The sequence below is a fragment of the Camarhynchus parvulus genome, chromosome 9 (assembly GCF_901933205.1).
Source record: "Camarhynchus parvulus chromosome 9, STF_HiC, whole genome shotgun sequence".
In the NCBI taxonomy this organism is placed as follows: domain Eukaryota; kingdom Metazoa; phylum Chordata; class Aves; order Passeriformes; family Thraupidae; genus Camarhynchus; species Camarhynchus parvulus.
The window spans coordinates 4,151,758-4,169,435 of NC_044579.1; the positions used below are offsets into that span (position 1 = coordinate 4,151,758).

General features: G+C 47.5%; 2 protein-coding genes across 6 annotated transcripts in view; both read right to left on the reverse strand.

Annotated features, from left to right (window-relative positions):
• Positions 1-481: 481 nt before the first annotated feature.
• On the reverse strand, positions 482-9,215 carry SLC2A2 (solute carrier family 2 member 2). The gene is made up of 12 exons (XM_030954407.1): positions 9,201-9,215; positions 8,451-8,546; positions 7,879-7,932; positions 7,676-7,794; positions 7,022-7,146; positions 6,178-6,293; positions 5,482-5,644; positions 4,903-5,090; positions 3,942-4,046; positions 1,682-1,783; positions 1,069-1,272; positions 482-893 (listed from the first exon to the last, which is right to left on the reverse strand). The coding sequence occupies exons 1-12, from the start codon at positions 9,213-9,215 to the stop codon at positions 702-704; spliced, it is 1,479 nt and encodes a 492-aa protein (XP_030810267.1). The 3' UTR covers positions 482-701.
• Positions 9,216-14,298: 5,083 nt separating this feature from the next.
• Positions 14,299-17,678, reverse strand: part of TNIK (TRAF2 and NCK interacting kinase) — a 147,516-nt gene continuing 144,136 nt past the window's right edge. For 4 of the 5 annotated variants that reach the window (XR_004060948.1, XR_004060950.1, XR_004060949.1 and 1 more), the window contains 2 exons: positions 17,390-17,529; positions 15,822-15,835 (listed from right to left, as the gene is read on the reverse strand). Coding sequence is in view for 1 of the 5 variants with exons in the window: in XM_030954010.1 (XP_030809870.1) it covers positions 15,752-15,835; positions 17,390-17,529 (224 nt within the window). In the remaining 4 variants the exon portion in view is untranslated. Of the gene's footprint in view, positions 15,836-17,389; positions 17,530-17,678 lie in introns of all 5 variants that reach the window. The other variant, XM_030954010.1, reaches the window with a different exon arrangement.

Here is a 17,678-nt window from a genome sequence, read left to right on the forward strand (position 1 = left end):
AAAAGTGCCCACCAGCCCAGCCAGTTTCTAAGATTCTCAAAAAAAATACTGTAACTGAGAAATCCTTATGACATCAGACAGCATTTCCATAATGCACAGATAGAAAAGCAAGGGAAGTACATCCCAACCAGTTCAGGTGGGATCCACCGTCTTCCTCTGCAGAAGCAAGAGTAAGGGGGTGTTTGCTCCACCTGTTTTCCTTAGCACCTGGGGTGATCAGTGCTGTGTGCTGGTGGCACAACTGTGTGAGCAGTTGGATTTTAAAGACACCAGCTCATTCAGCAGAATGAAGCAGAGAGATGGGGATAAAAAAAGTGAAAACATGAGGCTGCAGCATCAGCCAGCCCCTCTTTCCTTCATTTCTGCTAAGAGACAGCCCTGCTCAATGCTGTCTGGTAAGATCACTGTCCCACTGGGCTCTTCTAGCAGGGCATTGAGATGGACATGTATCGTATTCCTCCTGTCCTTTCCCTAGCTCTTCCTGCAGCCCAGTTGTCCCAAGTGTCTCAGAGTAAAATTCCAGGTTAGCACCTGTGGCTGGGAGGTGTGAACCGCAGCAGCCAGAAGGAATCCAATGGATGCCTCCTCCTGGTCTGCCAGCTGCAAGGTTTTTGGTGAAACGAGACTTTTGCCCAACATTCTTCCCATGGTGCCTGAAGGAGGTGCACGCCCAGTCCCTCCTTTCTGGGTGCACAGGATGTCTATGCCTCCTCGCCGCGTCGCAGGTCTTGCAGCTCAGTCATGGCTTTGGCCGAGAGCTTCTTGCGGCGGAACACGGCTGCAATCTCCTCAAAGGACTTTCCTTTTGTCTCTGGCACTTTGAAGTGTGCAAACAGGAAGAAGATGAGGAGCAGACCCGCGAAGATTGCAAACACGTATGGTCCACACAGATCCTGCAGTGGGAAAGTGAGAACAGGGAGACCCACCATCAGCATCTCAGGCATGGCTTCCCCTTCCTACCCAGCTGGCTGAGGTGTGCCCAGGCAGGCTGGGGGATGGAAATCAGGGAGGCACATTCACATGGGATTGTGCCTGTCATTTATTTGTATGGTTTAAGAGATTTCTTACTGCTATGTACTGGAAGCACATTCCCACGATGAAGTTGCAGGCCCAGTTGCAGAAGCCGGCGACAGCGATGGCGGCAGGGCGCGGGCCCTGGCTGAACAGCTCGGCTACGATAAACCAGGGGATGGGCCCAGGCCCCACTTCGAAGAAGATGACGAAGAGGAAGATTGCGACCATGCTGACATAGCTCATCCAGGCAAACTTGCTCTGCAAGAGGTTGGTGTTACCCAAGTAACTCTCATTAATTATCACTAATTGCTTTATTTAGATTCATTTTTCAGAAATTTCTTTCTATTCAGACAAAGGGAGACTGGACATGAATAACTAAGGTTTTAAACTCTTGTGCCAAGTGCTGGCTGGGCATGTGGTATCAGCATTGCTGCCTGGAGGAGTTCACAGCCATCAGCTCAGCGGCTTCTTTGAGCCCTTTCCTTGCCTGCAGCTCAGCAAAATGAGGCAGAATGGCACCCTTTAATAACCAGGGTGTCCAGCAAAGGAGGCCACCCCTTATTTGCTTTTTCGTCTTGACGGGATTTGCAGCAATAGTTTGGACTGATTTTGATGGGATCTTCTCTTGTTTTCAAAGCAGGGAGAAAAATTGGAGAGAAATCCTTACCAGGAGCACAAGCCCAACTGTCATGGCCACGGCGCTGACTAACATGCCCATCAAACCTGCCAGGAACAGGGACCGCCTGCCCGCCTTCTCCACCAGAAAGACCTGTAGAAACACATGCAGGAGCTCAGTGTCCAGCACCACCACTCTCAGGACCAGGTCCAATTGCCATAACCAACCTGTTACCACTGCCACACTTTTGCTCTTTTGTTCTTTTGCTCTTTTAGCTCTAGTGGTACAGATTTATGTGCTGGTTTCCAAGTGTCAGAAACTCTGCTGGAAGCTGCTGGGGAGCCTGACTGAGCAGTCACCCTGCCAAGGGCAAGGCAAAGGCACACACACTCAAAGCCCATGCATTTCCAAGCTCTCAGGACTTCTCACCGCTCCTACACATGAATTGCTGACTGTGGACTTTCTCTCTCTCCCTTTTCTTTTTTTTCTTCCAGGAACTAAAAACTTACTAGGTCTGCATTAGTTTGAAATCAGGCTTCAAAATGTAGCACAATTCAGGTCACATTACGGGCCACTGCACCTTGCCTGTCCTAAGGCAGGCATAGCTGTGTAGCAGCTGCAGTCAGGATTTTTCCTCCAATCACTCCCAGACTTTTTTTGCTTTACTGGTAGTCACAAAGTTTAGTTTACTCCTTCTCAGCTCCTCTTGGTGGACTCCAGCCATGTCACCCAGCTTTTGACAGGTACCTAAGTCTGTACCAGACACCTCACCCGACGGGGAGCTGTAGGTCCCTCCAGAGGACATTGCAGCTGTCCTGGCCTAACCATGCAGCAGCCTCTGAGGCTGCCTGCTCCTTCCCCTCAGCTTGAAAGGACACCTCGGGCCAGCAGCCTCACCTTTGCTGCCATAATAGCCATGATTTACACTTCCCAGAGGCCGTCTCTGTTGCTGAAGGCGGTTCATGTGCTGACATGTGAAGTTGCAGAGGATGAGTCTCTGCTCCCTTCTCCCCTTGCCAAGGTCCACCCAGCTGTCAGCACTTCTGCCTTTTGATCAGGGTCTGTCATTTATTGACAAAAGCAGGTAATTTTTAAGTGCTCGTGGACAAAAGAAGCAAAGAGCAAATGCCCAAGGCTGCAAGTACCACAGTCCTGGGGACCGAGCTGCAGGGCACCCTCCATGCTGAAGAAAGGCTTCTTCCAGCTGCACATCTCTGTGCCTCATTTCACAATAAACATCCCATTTTGTCCCCATGGACAAAATGAACTTTTTCTAAGGACTACAATGGACTTTCTCTAAGGCAGGTTTACTCCAGGATGTCCTCTCTCACACATACTGGAGTACAAATGGTTTAGGTTGGAAGGGACTTTAAAGATCATCCAATTTCAACCCCCTGTCATAGGCAGGGACACCTTCCACAAGACCAAGCCTGGCTGTGGACAGTTCAGGGATGGGGCATCCACAACCTCTCTAAGAAACCTGTGTCAGTGCCTCACCACCCTCACAGACAAGAATTTATTTCTAATATCTAATCAAATCCTCCTCTCTGTCAGTTTAAAATTGTCCTAAATCTCTTGGAGCTGTGTATTTCTGCCTTGCAGCCAGTCCCATCATATTGGTGAAAGTTCTTTACTTCCCTAAATCTCTACAGAGATAGGAGTCAAATAGGCCTGGCATTTCCTGATCTTATATTAATGGCCACACTATAAAACTAATTGCCAGCTGATAGGAATTGTGTTAATCCTCTCAAGAGAGAGACAAATGAAGGGAAGGTCTGTGGAAACAGAACTATCCTTTTATTGCTGCAGAGCCCTGTGTAGATAGGATGAGGAAAGGTGCTGGATTACTTTTATTGCTGTGGAATAGCCTTTGGATATCACTTCTGCAGGTGCTATGTACATACAGAAAGCAGTTTGAAAGATAACAGGTAAGAGCAGACTGGGAACTGGTCACTTCCCCATCAGAGCCTGCATCCCCTGCCTGCTCCCTGGGGAAATAGGACCTGCAGAATTGCAGTCTCAAGGGCAACTTTTCTTTTAGGGAGAAATGCAGAGTTTTCAGAGCTGCCCTGAACACAGTGGTGCAGTTTCCACTCATGAGGCATTTAGCAGTGCAGATCAATAGCCACATGCTCTATGTCAAGGCTTGAATTTTCAAATTCAACTTTCCCAGAGAATGATTTTTCCCTGTAAGGTGTTCAGGGTCAGTCCTGCAACACTGCAAATCCCAGCTCCAGAATAAAATCATGTTTCAAAACCACGTTGTACCTTACGTGTCTTTGTAGTCCAGGGGGCAGAAGTATTTACTTACAGAGATAACAGTGAAGACCGTGTTCACCACTCCAACGCCGATGGTTGCATAAACTGGTTGGTCAACCCCAGCTCTCTCGAAAATGTTTGTGGAGTAGTAAAAGATCTATCAGAATACATCAGGATGAAGGATTAGGCAACAGGGCTGTTGAAACTTTTTGTTCTCATGAGGGAAGAGTTGCACTTGCTTGGCTGAGATGTGGCACAATTTAATTATGATTAATTTTTCAAATTTTAATGGCTTGTTATAATGATTAAAGCTGAAAATTTCATAGGAGCCTGAGGGAGTTAAAAATCCTGTTGAAATTCCCCTCTTGAACTACTGCATTTGCACGTTAAATCTGTTTTCTTCTATGTAGTCTATGTTTAATCTTAAAATCCAGATCACCAGCACTGAGCACTCAAGACAAATATCTTAGTATGACCAAGTTTTACATTAATTTTAAATATTCTCATTGCAATGACTCTCATTTCTTTCTTCTCTCCAAGAATAAGGTGATTCCTTTCTGGTGAAAGTTAAGGGCAGGAGGTAAAGGGTGGCTGGTGGATGGGATGGGCATGGCCTAGAGCCAGGTAGGCTGGGCATCCCTGTGTGCTCCTTAATGCTTCTGGGTGTCAAATGGATTTCTCATATTCCAGGAGGTGATGCAAAAGTTGTTTAGTTAAAAATGGCTATAAAATAGTGATTCTGGGGTGAGCATGATGTCATTAAAGATAGCAAACTGCTGACAAACTTGGGTAGGGGAGAGTCATGGGAGGGCTCAGCATGGGCCTGCTGTGCCAGCTGGTTTTGTGCTGGACTCCCTCCCACCATTTTCCCCTCGTGCTTGGCAGGGAACCAGGAGCCCACTGCAGCCATGGGAAATCCTTCTTCCATCCCTGCATGGCTTGGATGGAGCCAGAGCTGCCTTTTCATGCTCAGCATGGATCTCTTGAGAGACAAACATTTTGGGGAGACTCACCGCATTGATTCCCGAGAACTGCTGGGATATTTGCACCATCAGCGCCACAATGACAGCCTGCCTGTACTTGGAAGAGGTGAAAAGCTGTCTTATGGAGACTTTCTTTTCACTAGCAGCTTCTTGCTTTTCCTTCTCCATCTCTTCAATCTCTTTCATTGGATCACAGTTTCCTCTAAGCCTTTTCAAATCTTAGGGAAAAAAAAGATTGACATTTTATTTTCAGTGGTAGGTAAATTGTATATATAAGGACAAGAATCTCTTTAGGCGAAACTCAAGGCAAGCCAAGGATCCAGGGTGCATCTGTTTAGTCAGGGGCAGCAGCACATCAGCTCTGCAACACTCAGGGCTCTCAGGGCCCTGAGATCACTCTCAAGCCTCATCCCTCAGCAGTGCTGCTTAACCCCGTGCAGATGTCTCCAATAGTTTTTGATCCAGAGATAGTTTGTATCTCAGCAGCTCAGAGCATGAGATGGAGCAACCACAGTCACATGTGAGTCCTCAGCCAGGCTTTTCCTTGTCTGTTTTGTACTATGTAAAGTATAAAAACAACTCTAGACAAGCTCAGAATGTCTTTCTTACTTTTTTTAGCTTCCTCCACCTTCCCCAGTTTGATGTAAAGGTATCGGGGGCTCTCAGGGCACAGTAAAAGCAGGAAGAACTGCAGCAGGGCAGCCACACCAGACAGACCAAGGAGCAGGGGCCACATCTCATCATTGCCCAGAAGAAAGTCTAGTCCAAGGATCTGGAATAATTGAGGCATATTTGAATGGATCATTTTACACCCTAAGAGAAAGCAATTGATCACTATGGTGTTTGAAAGTGAAAAACTGGGGACAACTAGAAGCAAATACCAACTATTTTTCTGGATGTGTTTGTTTTCTGTACATTTATGTGCCCACCTATTGTGTAGGTGGGACTTGTGCCATGGTGGACAATGCTGATGGGGGCTTTGGGCTTCCTACTTCCCTGATGAAGCCATTTTTGAGAACCTGATTATCAGGGGTCTCATGCTCAGGATCCAGCCTGACACTGATGAGATGCTGAAAAAAATTCTTCAGGGAGACGAGAAATTGTTTGTAGAAGTATGTTTTTATTTCTTGAGAAGCTGTCTTTATTAAGACACCTCTTACTGAAGGCAGGGGTTTAACCCCATTAAAACAGATTGTTTTGCACACTCCTTCAGTTTTGGGGTGGAATGGTGAACAATAGCCCAGTATATCAGTATGGTCTTCTTATTCTCTGAAGCACCCTCTCTGTGTGTGTTTTCCTGCTTACCTGGCTGAAGAGGATGCCTGTGACAATTGCGAGCTGGTGCAGCGTCCCCAGTGCTCCTCGAAGGGCCGTGGGAGAGACCTCGCTGACATACATGGGCACGAGTCCAGAGGAGAGCCCTGCACCAAGCACACATGGGTGTCACCTCTTCCAGACACAGCTCAGCAGCCAGCAGAAAGCACTTCCCAAACGGGAAAGGAGGATGGAGCCTGTGTGCTGCACCCCACACGCCACCAAGCCCCTCACACCTGGCTGGGAACCACCTGCACCTTGGAAAGGTGCTGGGATGTCCCTGCATTCAGAGCCCCAAACTGGAAAGCCTTTTTACTTGAACACACGCATCAGAGCACAGAGCAGGGATTACCTGCTGAAGTTATCACAGGGCAAAGAGCCTTCTTAAAACTTGCCTTGAAATCTCAGAGTGGAGCATTGTATTTGCATACCAGTAACAGTGTAAACAGCTGTTATTTCCAAGGTAATTCTCATGTAATTCCCAATTATTTGCTGGCTATATCCTCTTAGTGCACACTGGTCCTGTGCTCTCTGTCTAGGGAATCTGTTAACCAGCCTGGCTTGTGCTGTGCTCTTGCAGCAGCCACCAACAAAACCCATCCTTGAGAAACAGAGGGACCTGATCCTTTCAGGATGTGTAAAATGAAGATATGATAGAACCAACCCAAACACTTCTGGGAAAGCTCCTAGATCAAGAAGGGCAGATGTAGGGAGAAGAGGGAAATTCCCACCTGTGAAACCCCTTCTGAACTAAGAAAAGTATTAAAAAATATGAGAAACTCTGAACTGCAGCCCTGGACATGCTAGCAGGGAGCTGCTTTCAGCCTGGACTCACCGCAGTACAGCCCCGTGACCGCTCTCCCGGAGATGATGAGGATGTGGGATGGCCCAAATTTTGCCAGCCCCATGAGGAGGTTCCCAGCAATGGAGAGGACGTTCACCACCAGCATGGCTTTCACTCTGCAAGGCAGTAGCAGCACAGCTCCTCTGGCACCTCTCTCAGCCAAAGCAGCCATTGCAACACACAGGAGGAACTGTGAAGTCACTTAATCAGTACTACAGGGGAAAAACAATGAGAGCAGGCACTGCAAAATACAGAGACTGGGGTACAATCAGAGTAGTTTAAATGATATTATAAATGATACTTTACATCCTGTGCAAATACCATGCAGATGTCCTCCTCTTCCTTTTGCCATGGAAAGAGAAGGGGGAATTCAGAGCTTAATCAAAGCTGCTCATCAGCTGCTCTCTGAAATGCTCAAGTTGCAATAAAATGTCTGATTTGTAACTGAGGATCTTAAAAAGCCCAACCTCTGTGATAGTTGAAACAGTATTTCAGAAGTTGGGAGGGTTATTTTTCCTTCTTTTCCTAAATTGCTGAAAATAACACAAATTATATTTCTACAGGGAGGAAATGGTTCTATGGGAAAAAATCGATCAGAAGGGTTTGGGCTGTGGCCCAGAGTCAGAGCACACAGGAGCCTCTCACCTGCCAAGCCGGTCACCGATCCAGCCCACGGTGAAGGAGGAGACCATGCCCCCGATGGCAAACACGGACACAGACAGGGACCAGTACATGGTCAGGATGTGTGGGGAGGTAGTGAGATCCTCGTTGATGTCAGCTGGGGGTGGGAGCGTGCCCTCTGTGCCAGCCTGGAGGAACGTGCCATCCTCCCCAGAGGCATTGGCGGCATATCTGTCCGGGGAGACAATGCCCAGCACACGCCCGTAGTGCGCTTCTATCACCTGTGACAGGTAAAGAAGAAAAACACCGTCAGCTGAGATCTATAACCACCCCAGTCCCTGTTTTGGATTTTATTCTGCCTCAGAAAAGATTTGCATTGGAGGCTCTGCAGGTGGAAAATCCTGGAGTCCCCAGCTCCACAACATGCAGACCACAGCGGGGAGGGGCCACAAGGGCAGGCACAAAACATTCCACCTCCTGGGGCTGGGATGAGCAGGGTGTTTGGATTTGGCACTGGATTTGGTGGAGGGGTGCAGTCCCTTGGCTCGCTCAGGCACAGGGACCAGGTTGCAGTGGGGACAGCTCCATTATGTGCAGAACCCCACTCCTTTCGCTGGGGAAGTGCCAACAGAGGGTCCTGGCCATGTTCTCACCCCACTGCCTTGTCCCCTGTTCTGTGGGAGAAACTGCCTGGGAAGGGACAGAGTCCTCCTGAGGGCTTCTGCACGGGACAAACTGGCCCTGGTTGCCCTGAAGCTGTAGTTCCTTGACCATGCACAGCTTGAGGGGCTCAATTTACCTTCTGGGGGGCATTAATGACCCCCAGGCTGTAGCCATACTGGAAGAAGCCCAATACCGCAGTGAAGACGGAGAGGACCAATGTTCCTGTGAGATGCTGGAAGAAAACAACAACCTCATCATACTGTCCTAGCAGTGCCAAAACTGGGGGAGGGCTGCATCCCACCCCTGTCCCAGGGGACCCTGCTGCCCAGCTGGCTGGGACAGTGGCATCCAGGGATGCTGCTGCAGCAGCACAGCTGGTTGGCTTGCTCCAAAGGAGAAGGAAAGCCCATGGAGACGGGCAAGATGAGGCCCCCAGGGCAGAGTGGTGTTGCCCCACAGTGACAGTTGAGCTCTCCCTGCTCCACTGCCCGTCCTGGCCCTGGAGCTCGCGAGAGCCAAAGCTCTGCCCAGTACAGAGGTGCAAGAAGCAGCAGCAGCAGCAGCGTGTTGTTCCCCATCCCCATCCCTGGAGCACAACAGCTGGGAAAAAAACTCCAAAAGGGTGTTTTTCATCAGCGCTGTTTAAAGCGTTTCTTCTTCCCATCACAGTTAAAGTAATCCAGTGAGCCAACAGAGCTCTTAAAAATAAAAATATCCCCTTGGCCCTTTTCCCCTTTGCCCCTGTGCACAATTAATTAGTGGATGGGATTTTTTTTTTCAGTTGGTTTTGGTTTTGGCAAGGGATTGCTCAGTGCTGGGGTCCTGCAGAAATCCTAGTCATTTCACTGGAAAGTCCAGTGCAAAAATACCAGCAAACCATGATTACCTTCTCTGTCTGCATTTTCCTTTTCTCATCCACCCCGCAGCTCTTCCGCTCTCCTTCTGGGAACAGTCACTGTCCTGGGCTGCAGAGCAAGGTGAGGGCTTGGACAGCAGATCTGGGATGGAGGCAGGAAAATGGGCTGGTGCTTGGAGAGATGGGACTATATCAACTCTGGAGTTAATGAGAAACCCAAGTCTTCCACGCATTATTTGGCCACCGCTCAGCTCAAAGCAGCCACCACCAATCCCTGTGTTTGGGACACACACGAGAAAATGAGAGACCTGTAAAGACATAGAGTGGATCTGGAAAATTCAAATGATCCAGCCACAGGGCTGGTTTGGGGCTGTCCCTCAGCTGAACAGTTGGAATGTGACGTGCCAGGGGCTTGAGCCTGTTTCGAGATGCTCAACACCTACCTCGGCTTTTGTGCTGGGTGTGCATGTCACATCACAATCCTCTTGCTGAAGCAGGGAGAAGAAACCTCTCCAGCACACGTAGCAAAGCAGCTAGAAAATGACTAAGAGTTTTATTTTAATAGCACTTAGCACCTGCTTTAAAATATATTTGTGTGTGTATGCCACATAGAGAGCCACATGTAAACACAGATGTATACAGGTCTCTCTGTGTATCCATACACAGAGCCCCCTCAGCAGGCAGCTCTGATGCTATCAGAGGAGATAGCTGTGTGTGTGTATGGATATGGAACACAACAAAATTACCCAGAATATTACATTAAAAGAGGCTTTCATTAAAAATCCTACAGTGGTGTGAACAGTGAGCCTTTCAGCACCACCAGCTGATGGCTGTGCTGTCAAATATTGTGGAATCTGGGTAATACTGCCAATGCTGCCAAATACTACTGATACTGCCAAATATTTTTGCGTTAGCTCACTCGGCTTTCACGAACTTTGCACATCTGCACAAGCTGGTCTGAGCTGGTCTTGCTCGGGCTTGGGATTTGCTGTCCTTGACATGGTCAGAGAGAGGAGCTGCAGGTGGGGGGGTACAGTGGCATCCTTAGCGGCAGCAGACCGTGCCAAAGTCTGAGTCAGCCGGGAAGGTGATTAATGCTGATTAAAGTCATTATCTTCCAGATCAGTCCCTGATGGGTTCAGCAGCCAAGCTACAGCACTCATTGGATGATGCTCTCAGTCAGCCAGGCTTCACATGGGCACAAAATGTACCTTCTACAGAGGAAGAGCAAGAGAAAAAACAACAAAGATGAGTGTAAGACCACTAATCTTTGCACTGGTCTCCAGAAAGGTAAAACTTTAACTGGGAGAGGAAAGTTCGTTACATTAAGCAGGCTTTGATTCCAGCCAGAGCACCTGCATTCCCCTCTAGGGCTGGTGTAGATGTGACAGGAAGGGCCTCAAGGCTGAGCTTTTTAGTTTTCCCCAATATTTGTCCTTCCTGCTGAGATCTTTGCCAATGGTGTTTGTTTGCTCGCTGTGTCTGGATACCCAGGCATTTACAAGCAGTTTCTTTGCATTGCAGTTAAATACCTTCACAATGGGACTGTCAGGATTTGACAATTACCAGGCTGCTAAGGCTTGAATCAGAAAACAAATGGGGGCTCTGACCCAAGACCAAACCTTCAGGCACCGTGAAAACCCTGCCAGGACAGATGTCCCCTTCCAGGATTCCCATGTACCCCTCGGGATCCCCATCCTGTTGCAGGTGCCTGGCACAAAGAGCTTTTCCTTCCTATTCTTCCCAGGCTACTGGGACTGGAGGGATCAAAGGCCACCAATAAACCATGAGCAGGGTGGCTTTTCCATGTCCTGCCCACTGCTGCTTAGAGCAGAGCCAGAATCCAGCTTCCTGGGGAAGGGGTGTGGAGCAGCTGGACAGTGCTGGGAGGATGGGTGAACATCACTCACCTCCCCAGGAGCAATCCTTCCACTTCCATGGAAACTTTGGATGCCAAGGGCTGGAAGCCCCGCAGCCAAATGTATCCCTTGGCCAGGTCTGCTGGCAAAAGGCACGGAATTATCCCGGGGTTTTCCCACCCCTCCCTGGGCCCTCTTACCCTCCCTGCCAGGCAAGATGCTGCAACCCAGTCCCAGGGCTGCCTCACCTTTGCCTCTGAGGTGGTGCCAGCTGGGCTGTGACACACTCCTCCTCAGCTTGGCCCCAGGGAATTTAGTATTTAACATATTGAACTCTCAGTGGCACTAAAAGACTCCAGACTTGGTGATTCTCTGAACAGGGAGCTGGATGTGGATGTGGTGACTATCAGAGGCCAGCTTTAGGCTGGTCCTGAGGCTCACAGATGGTAAAGGTTGGTGTGTAAATGTTCCTCTCACTGCAATCACTTTCCAAAGGGGCTGATTGTTAGCTTGGTAGAAAGAAGAGTGTTCCTACAGGATAAAGAACCAGGCCTGGCTCCACCAGGATGAATGACCAACCCATCAAATCTCTTGCACATCTAACAGCCAGTTGTGATCACAGCCCAGAGGGTGCAGAGTGGCACAGCACAGCCCAAAGCAACACTGACCCATCCCATGGCTGGAGAGCCTGGCCAGGCAGTGTTTAGGTGATTGGCAAACAACAAGGTCTGCATTATTGCTAACGCTTTAGCTAAATAATAAAGTGCAAGAACTGTGCATAATGTTAGACAGAATTAGCACACTTATTGCCTACTCTGTGTTGTGTGTAGTGTAATTGGTGGTGTTGATAATCTAACTATGTGTGATAAAAGCAATGGGCTTAAGTTTATGGTGGGGCTCTGCTTTTGAACAGCTGAACACGCTTGTCACCTCGGTGGAAGGAATTCAAAGATTCCAGAGGGGCTGTGAGGCTATACCCAGGTGCCGGGGCAATTTGCACATCCATTTTACTGCTCTGGGTCATTCAGAGAAAGCTTTGATGTTAAAAAAAAGGATAAGTATGCCATAAACCAAAACAAAACAAAGGAAAAAAGGTAGATCTGGTCTGCAAGACACTGGCTCTCAAAGAGCAGGCTGATGTAGCACATTAGTGACTGGCACAAAACCAAAATTATGTTCTTTCATTTCTCCTCTCTAAGCACATCGGCTGGGGCGGGCAGCAGTGCTGAGGCCACATGAGAGGCAGCAGCTGAGGCTGATCAAACACATTAAGGAGAGAGAATTCGGTGCATTTACAGCACTGCTGTAAAGATACCAGAGGTTAATGAGCCCCTTCCCACCCCCAGCTCTGGGTGGTGCAGCACCTCCCAGAAGAGAAAAACTGGGAAGTAAACCCAGCAAACCTCTCCAGCTGCAGGTCCCAGCTGCAGCACAGGGCAGGGCAGGATGCTGCAGGGCAGCAGTGGCTGTGGCAGGTGTCCTGTGCCAGGAAATGCATCCTGATTGCTAAGGAATCTCTGCTGGATCTCCTCAGAGCCCTGCCACGTGGGTGGCTTAGCCCGGACACAGGCAGGGTGTGACGTGGAGCTCCACCCCACACCTTTGGGAACAGGCAGGTTCAGTCCCTGCTGGCCTGCACGATGCCCATGCTGGCCCCAATTACAGAGCATCAAATTGTTGCACAAGCAGGAAAAGACCTGAAGTGGGCTCACATCGAGACAACGAACTGCAGCTTAACTTCAACCAGCAACCAGTCCAGCTCTGGGGCTGGGGCCAGGGTCACCTCAAGCATCCCTGTTCTATCCCAAAATACGTAGTGTCAACCCCCAAACCATCTCACAACAAGAAAAAGGCCACTTGATAATAATTCTGAGACAGATTTGGAAAGATTCAGTTCCCGCAAGTAGCTGCTACAGCCTTACCTCTGAGCATCCTTCACCTGGCAGTGGTACCCAGCATCTCCTCAGGGTGGTGGAGCTAACCATGGCCCTTGCATGGCCTCATGCCAGCTCTCAGGGCTTTTCTTCCATTTACCATGACTCATCCTTGAGTTATACAATTTCATAGCAACTCTGTAAATAATTGAATCTGCAACAGGCTCAAGCAACCCCTGCACGCACAGACATTACTGCTTTTTCCTCCTGCAGCACTGCACAGCTGAACAAATTTCCTTTCCTGGGCAAAAAGTCCCAGAAACAGGATTTTAAAATGAGCTGCAGGTTTTATTTCTTTAAACACTACGAATAAGTAGTTTCTGAGGGCATTAATCAACCATAAGCGCATTTTACTTTCAGCGAAAGAAAAGCAAATTGAAGTTAGTAACATTTGGAGGGGAAATGTCTTTATAATAACCATGGGTTGATTTTGTAGAAGAGTTTTCAGATGGTGATGGTCCATCAAGACATCCCTTGGCCACTGCTCACTGCTGGACAGCATCACAAAGGACATGTCCCACCTCCCCACACTCATCCTGTTCCAAAACCACCTTCCCAAGAGTCTCCAGACAAACAGCATTGGAAGCCCTGAAAATCCCCTTTACCTCCATGTCCTCCAACACCCCAGGTTTTATTTACCCAAACATAAAAAGCATGGCTTAATGGTGAAGTTTTGTGTTTTATTGTGGTTGGCACCAGAAAAGCATTTGCTCTGTGTTATCTCCATACACACATGCCATAGACAAGACTGTGGTAATATTGGCTTCTGTGATTTTTGTTTCAAATTATTCTGAGATTTAAAAAAATACATTCACAAACCACCTGAGTCGTTTAAACTCAATGACTGCCTGCTATTTCATCACTGTATGCAAAAACCCATAATAACAAAAATCATCCAAAGCTGTGCATTTGTCACTCGAAGTAGAACAAAAAACACCCCAAAACAGTTATCAGTTTGCAACACAATAAAAGCTCTGGGCTTTATTTGATTTTTATTTTAACCACAATGAAAATACAAAGAGCTGGTGGCAATCAGTGTTTGTGATGGGATTTGAATACCAGTATCTGATCCTGTGGCCATCCCTACACTCTCCAGGCTGCACCAGCCCAACAGGAGGGTGTCTGGTGCTCAAAGAAGGCACCACAAAGCACATCCCACCTGTTTTTCCCTGAACTCCACATCCTGGGAGTCCCACTGCTGGCAATCCCTGCGGTACCAAACCCTGACACCCTGCCCACAGAATGCTTCAGGTGAGGGTGGCCTGGCCCATCCCATCCCTGCCACCCCACATCACCTCTTACCCTTGATAAAGATTCAAGTTTGACCAAGTCCTGTTGATTTAATCATTTTTTAATAAAGCCATCGTTACTGAGTACACCAAGATTGCCAGTTAAGCTCTCTATATGTCGCTGGAGGTAACAGCGCTGTGATCGACAGCGGAACGGAAAAAAAATAAAACGAAACCAAACCAAAAAACAAACCCCAACCGAAACGAGGTAGGTTAAAACCAGCAACACAGACCTTGTTATGCGACACCCCAACACCACAGGCGGCCATGCTTGCAGCTACTGAGAAAGAAAACCCCAGATACGCACTGAAAACAGAAAATCAACTGAGCAAGGTTTATAAGGACACAATTCAACCTGAACTAAACACACACACACGGTTCGGCACAGATGTTGTCTTTCACTGTATGTTGGGTAATTCCTAGGGAGTGGAGGGGGTGGAAAACGAGTAGATTCAGACCCTTGGCCGAAGAAACCACACATATATATATTTTTTAAGCTCTTTACAAGCCAAATCCAGAACATGGGGGACAGGCAGCTTGTTCCGTGGTCCCCATCCCTGTGCCGGCTGCTCCCGCACGCCAGTGCCCGGCTCTGGACTGGGGGGAATGAACACCCACAACCTTCAGCAGCAGGGTCCGGTGCCCACAGCATCCCAGGAGCCTCTGTGGTCACAAATCCCCCTCAGGGGCGAGCACAGGGCTCCTCTGACTCCTCTGCTGTCCTCTCCTCCTCCGATCCCCTGTCCCAGTGCCCGTGGCCAAGCCTCAGGGCAGGCGGGCACCTCCGGAGCAACAAGAAATGGCACCTCTGTCCCTATCAAGACACACCATTATGTGAAGATCCATATAGAAATATGGATTGACAGACTTGACAAAAATGGTAGCTGATTTTTATTAGTCTAAGGCTAGTAGTTTAGCCATTTAAAATCCATTTCCCAAAAGAGGGGAAAAAAACCTATTATTTTTTCTCTTCTTTAAAAATCCGTTAAGCCGTTGCTGCCAAAAGCAACATGTAAATGTTGGTGAAGGCAAAAGATTTCTAAAATTACCCAGCTATATGGTTATGGCCTTCATCACAAAGATAAAAGGTACATTTATTGTGCTGTCTCTCACCAGATTTAATTGGTAACTTTACAACATACTATATATTTGATGCTAGCAGGCAGACAGAATTAAAAACAGACTTTTTGACACTGTTTCTTTCCCCGTTCTTACAAAGTAGGGGACAAAGAAAAAGTAAAACTAAAAAATAAAATAAAATAAAATAAAGGAAAACTCATAACCCACTATAACACAGCGTAATCAGGAGACCTCGGGGGGTTCCAAGCGTGAAAGTCCATCCCTGGCTGCAGTCCCTGCCCCGGGGCTGGCGGCGCCGGGCGAGCGTGGGGAGGGGGTTCCTCGGCGCCCTCCACCTGCCTCTACAGTGTTAGTCCACATGTTTAATGTCCTTTAAATTAGAAATAATGCCATGGCGGTGAGTGCCAAGTGCTCCTCTGTTACCAGTTCATCATGGAATTTCTGTTGAGGGTCATGAAAAACACTTGGCTGCTTCCTCCAGATCTCACCGATGCAAAAAATACCTGTTTGGAAGGAAAAAACACTTAGTAATACTCAGGGGATGGAGCTTATCCATGCCAGACTGGGATTAAATTGAGCCACTCATTAGTAAATGCAGTAATTAAACTTCCTTCTCCCTCACTACCAAAAAGAGTTTGGAATGCCTTAAAAATACCAGGTTTATCACATTTTACTGCCACAGCATCATTTATTATGAAGTACTAACAAAGAACTGCTGTCAGTGGTTTGGATCTTGCTAAACATTTACCATTTGGTCGATATCTGCCTCAGTCTGAAATGGCTTTTTTTGGAAAAGTGAGTCCTGGTATTTCAGCTATTCCTGAAAGTAAAGTCCAGAAAAATGACTTCCCTCCAACATGCTCAAAGTGCAGAAACATCAGGATTCTGTATGAAGAACAGGGGTTTTGGCGCTTCTGGCACGATCCCCCAGCATTTGATTCCAAGGGAATTAAAAAATTAATAAGTTACAATTTGCAAATATTGAAGGGAATTATCTGAAGCCTCTGTCCTTAATAAAACAAAAAATTAGTTAATCTTACTGGTTAAGTTTAACCAGTTCTCCAGAAACATCTGAGTTTAGTATTTCAAACCCATCAGTAATCAGTTGGTTCCAGGATTTTAGAAAGATCACGGTGGTTTTTTTCCAGCTTTGTTAGAATTAGATTACACTAAAATTAAACTTAAATTCAGCTTCTTGGACAGCTTCTCATAACATACTCAACTGCAAAGTTGGGATACATTTTCCTGCAGAGCTTCAGCCTACCTCCGTGCCCCAGGAAGGGCAGAGCTCAGCTAATGAGCAGCTGTTCACTACAGTGATCATGGCCTCAAAGCTCATTTACTGCACATTATTAAATCCTGCTCTGGGGACACAACAACTGGTTTATTTACTGGTTCTGTGATCATGTCCATTATGAAAGATCTCCCTGCTGCTTGGTCCTGACTTATCTTAGTTAAACCTTGCGAGAGGAGGGAACACCACCTGCAGAAAGATCTCGGCATCCAACAACCACTCTTCCACACAAAAATGCCTTTTCCTCCAGCAATTTCTCCTCATTCCCTGTGCCCCTTGCAACACCTGTGGCAGGGGGCATCTACAAGACAGTCATGCAACTCTGGGGACCCTCCAGAGCAGTATTTATCACTGCTGTCCACAGAAATGGATGAAGCTGCGAGAGGAAAATAATTTAAAATGCATCAAAATGCAACAAAAGGTGCATCAAAATGTTTCTGCATCAGAGCTCAAATCAGGGTCACTTACACACCCTTGCTAATACTCAACTTTCAGAGTTCACTTGGCAGCTTCAATTTAATGTTCAGATGAAAGAACTGGGAAAAAGTCAAGCCAAGTCAACACAGATCTCAGCTAGATGGAGAAGAGATCTTGCAGGCTGAGATCTCCATCCACTGGAGAAAATTAACTGGGAATAGGCTTAAGGGTACTGCTTATTAAACAGAACCTTCAGATTAATTATTAATCTCAAGACAAACCAGACCTAAGCTCTAAAAGCACCTTGTAGCTCGCAGCACAGATAGAAGCTTTGAAGTGGACTTACCTTATCATTTCTTTCACATAGAAACTTTAACCTTTGAGCTCTCTTGTGCATAAATACTCCATCCAAATGTCCTGTCTCCACTGACCGGATTTCAATCGCTTTCTCTCCCCAGCCCATTATTTGATTGGAATGAATGTAGGCTGTCAAAAGGAAGCGTTTGGCAGGTGTTACAACTTGCGCTGAGTTAAATATTATGCAATGGGCAGAAAAGCTCTCATAAGCTGTTACTCAAAGCCTAATAAGATCAATGGCAGAGCTCTGATGGCCTGCAGGGACAGCAGCCCTTCCA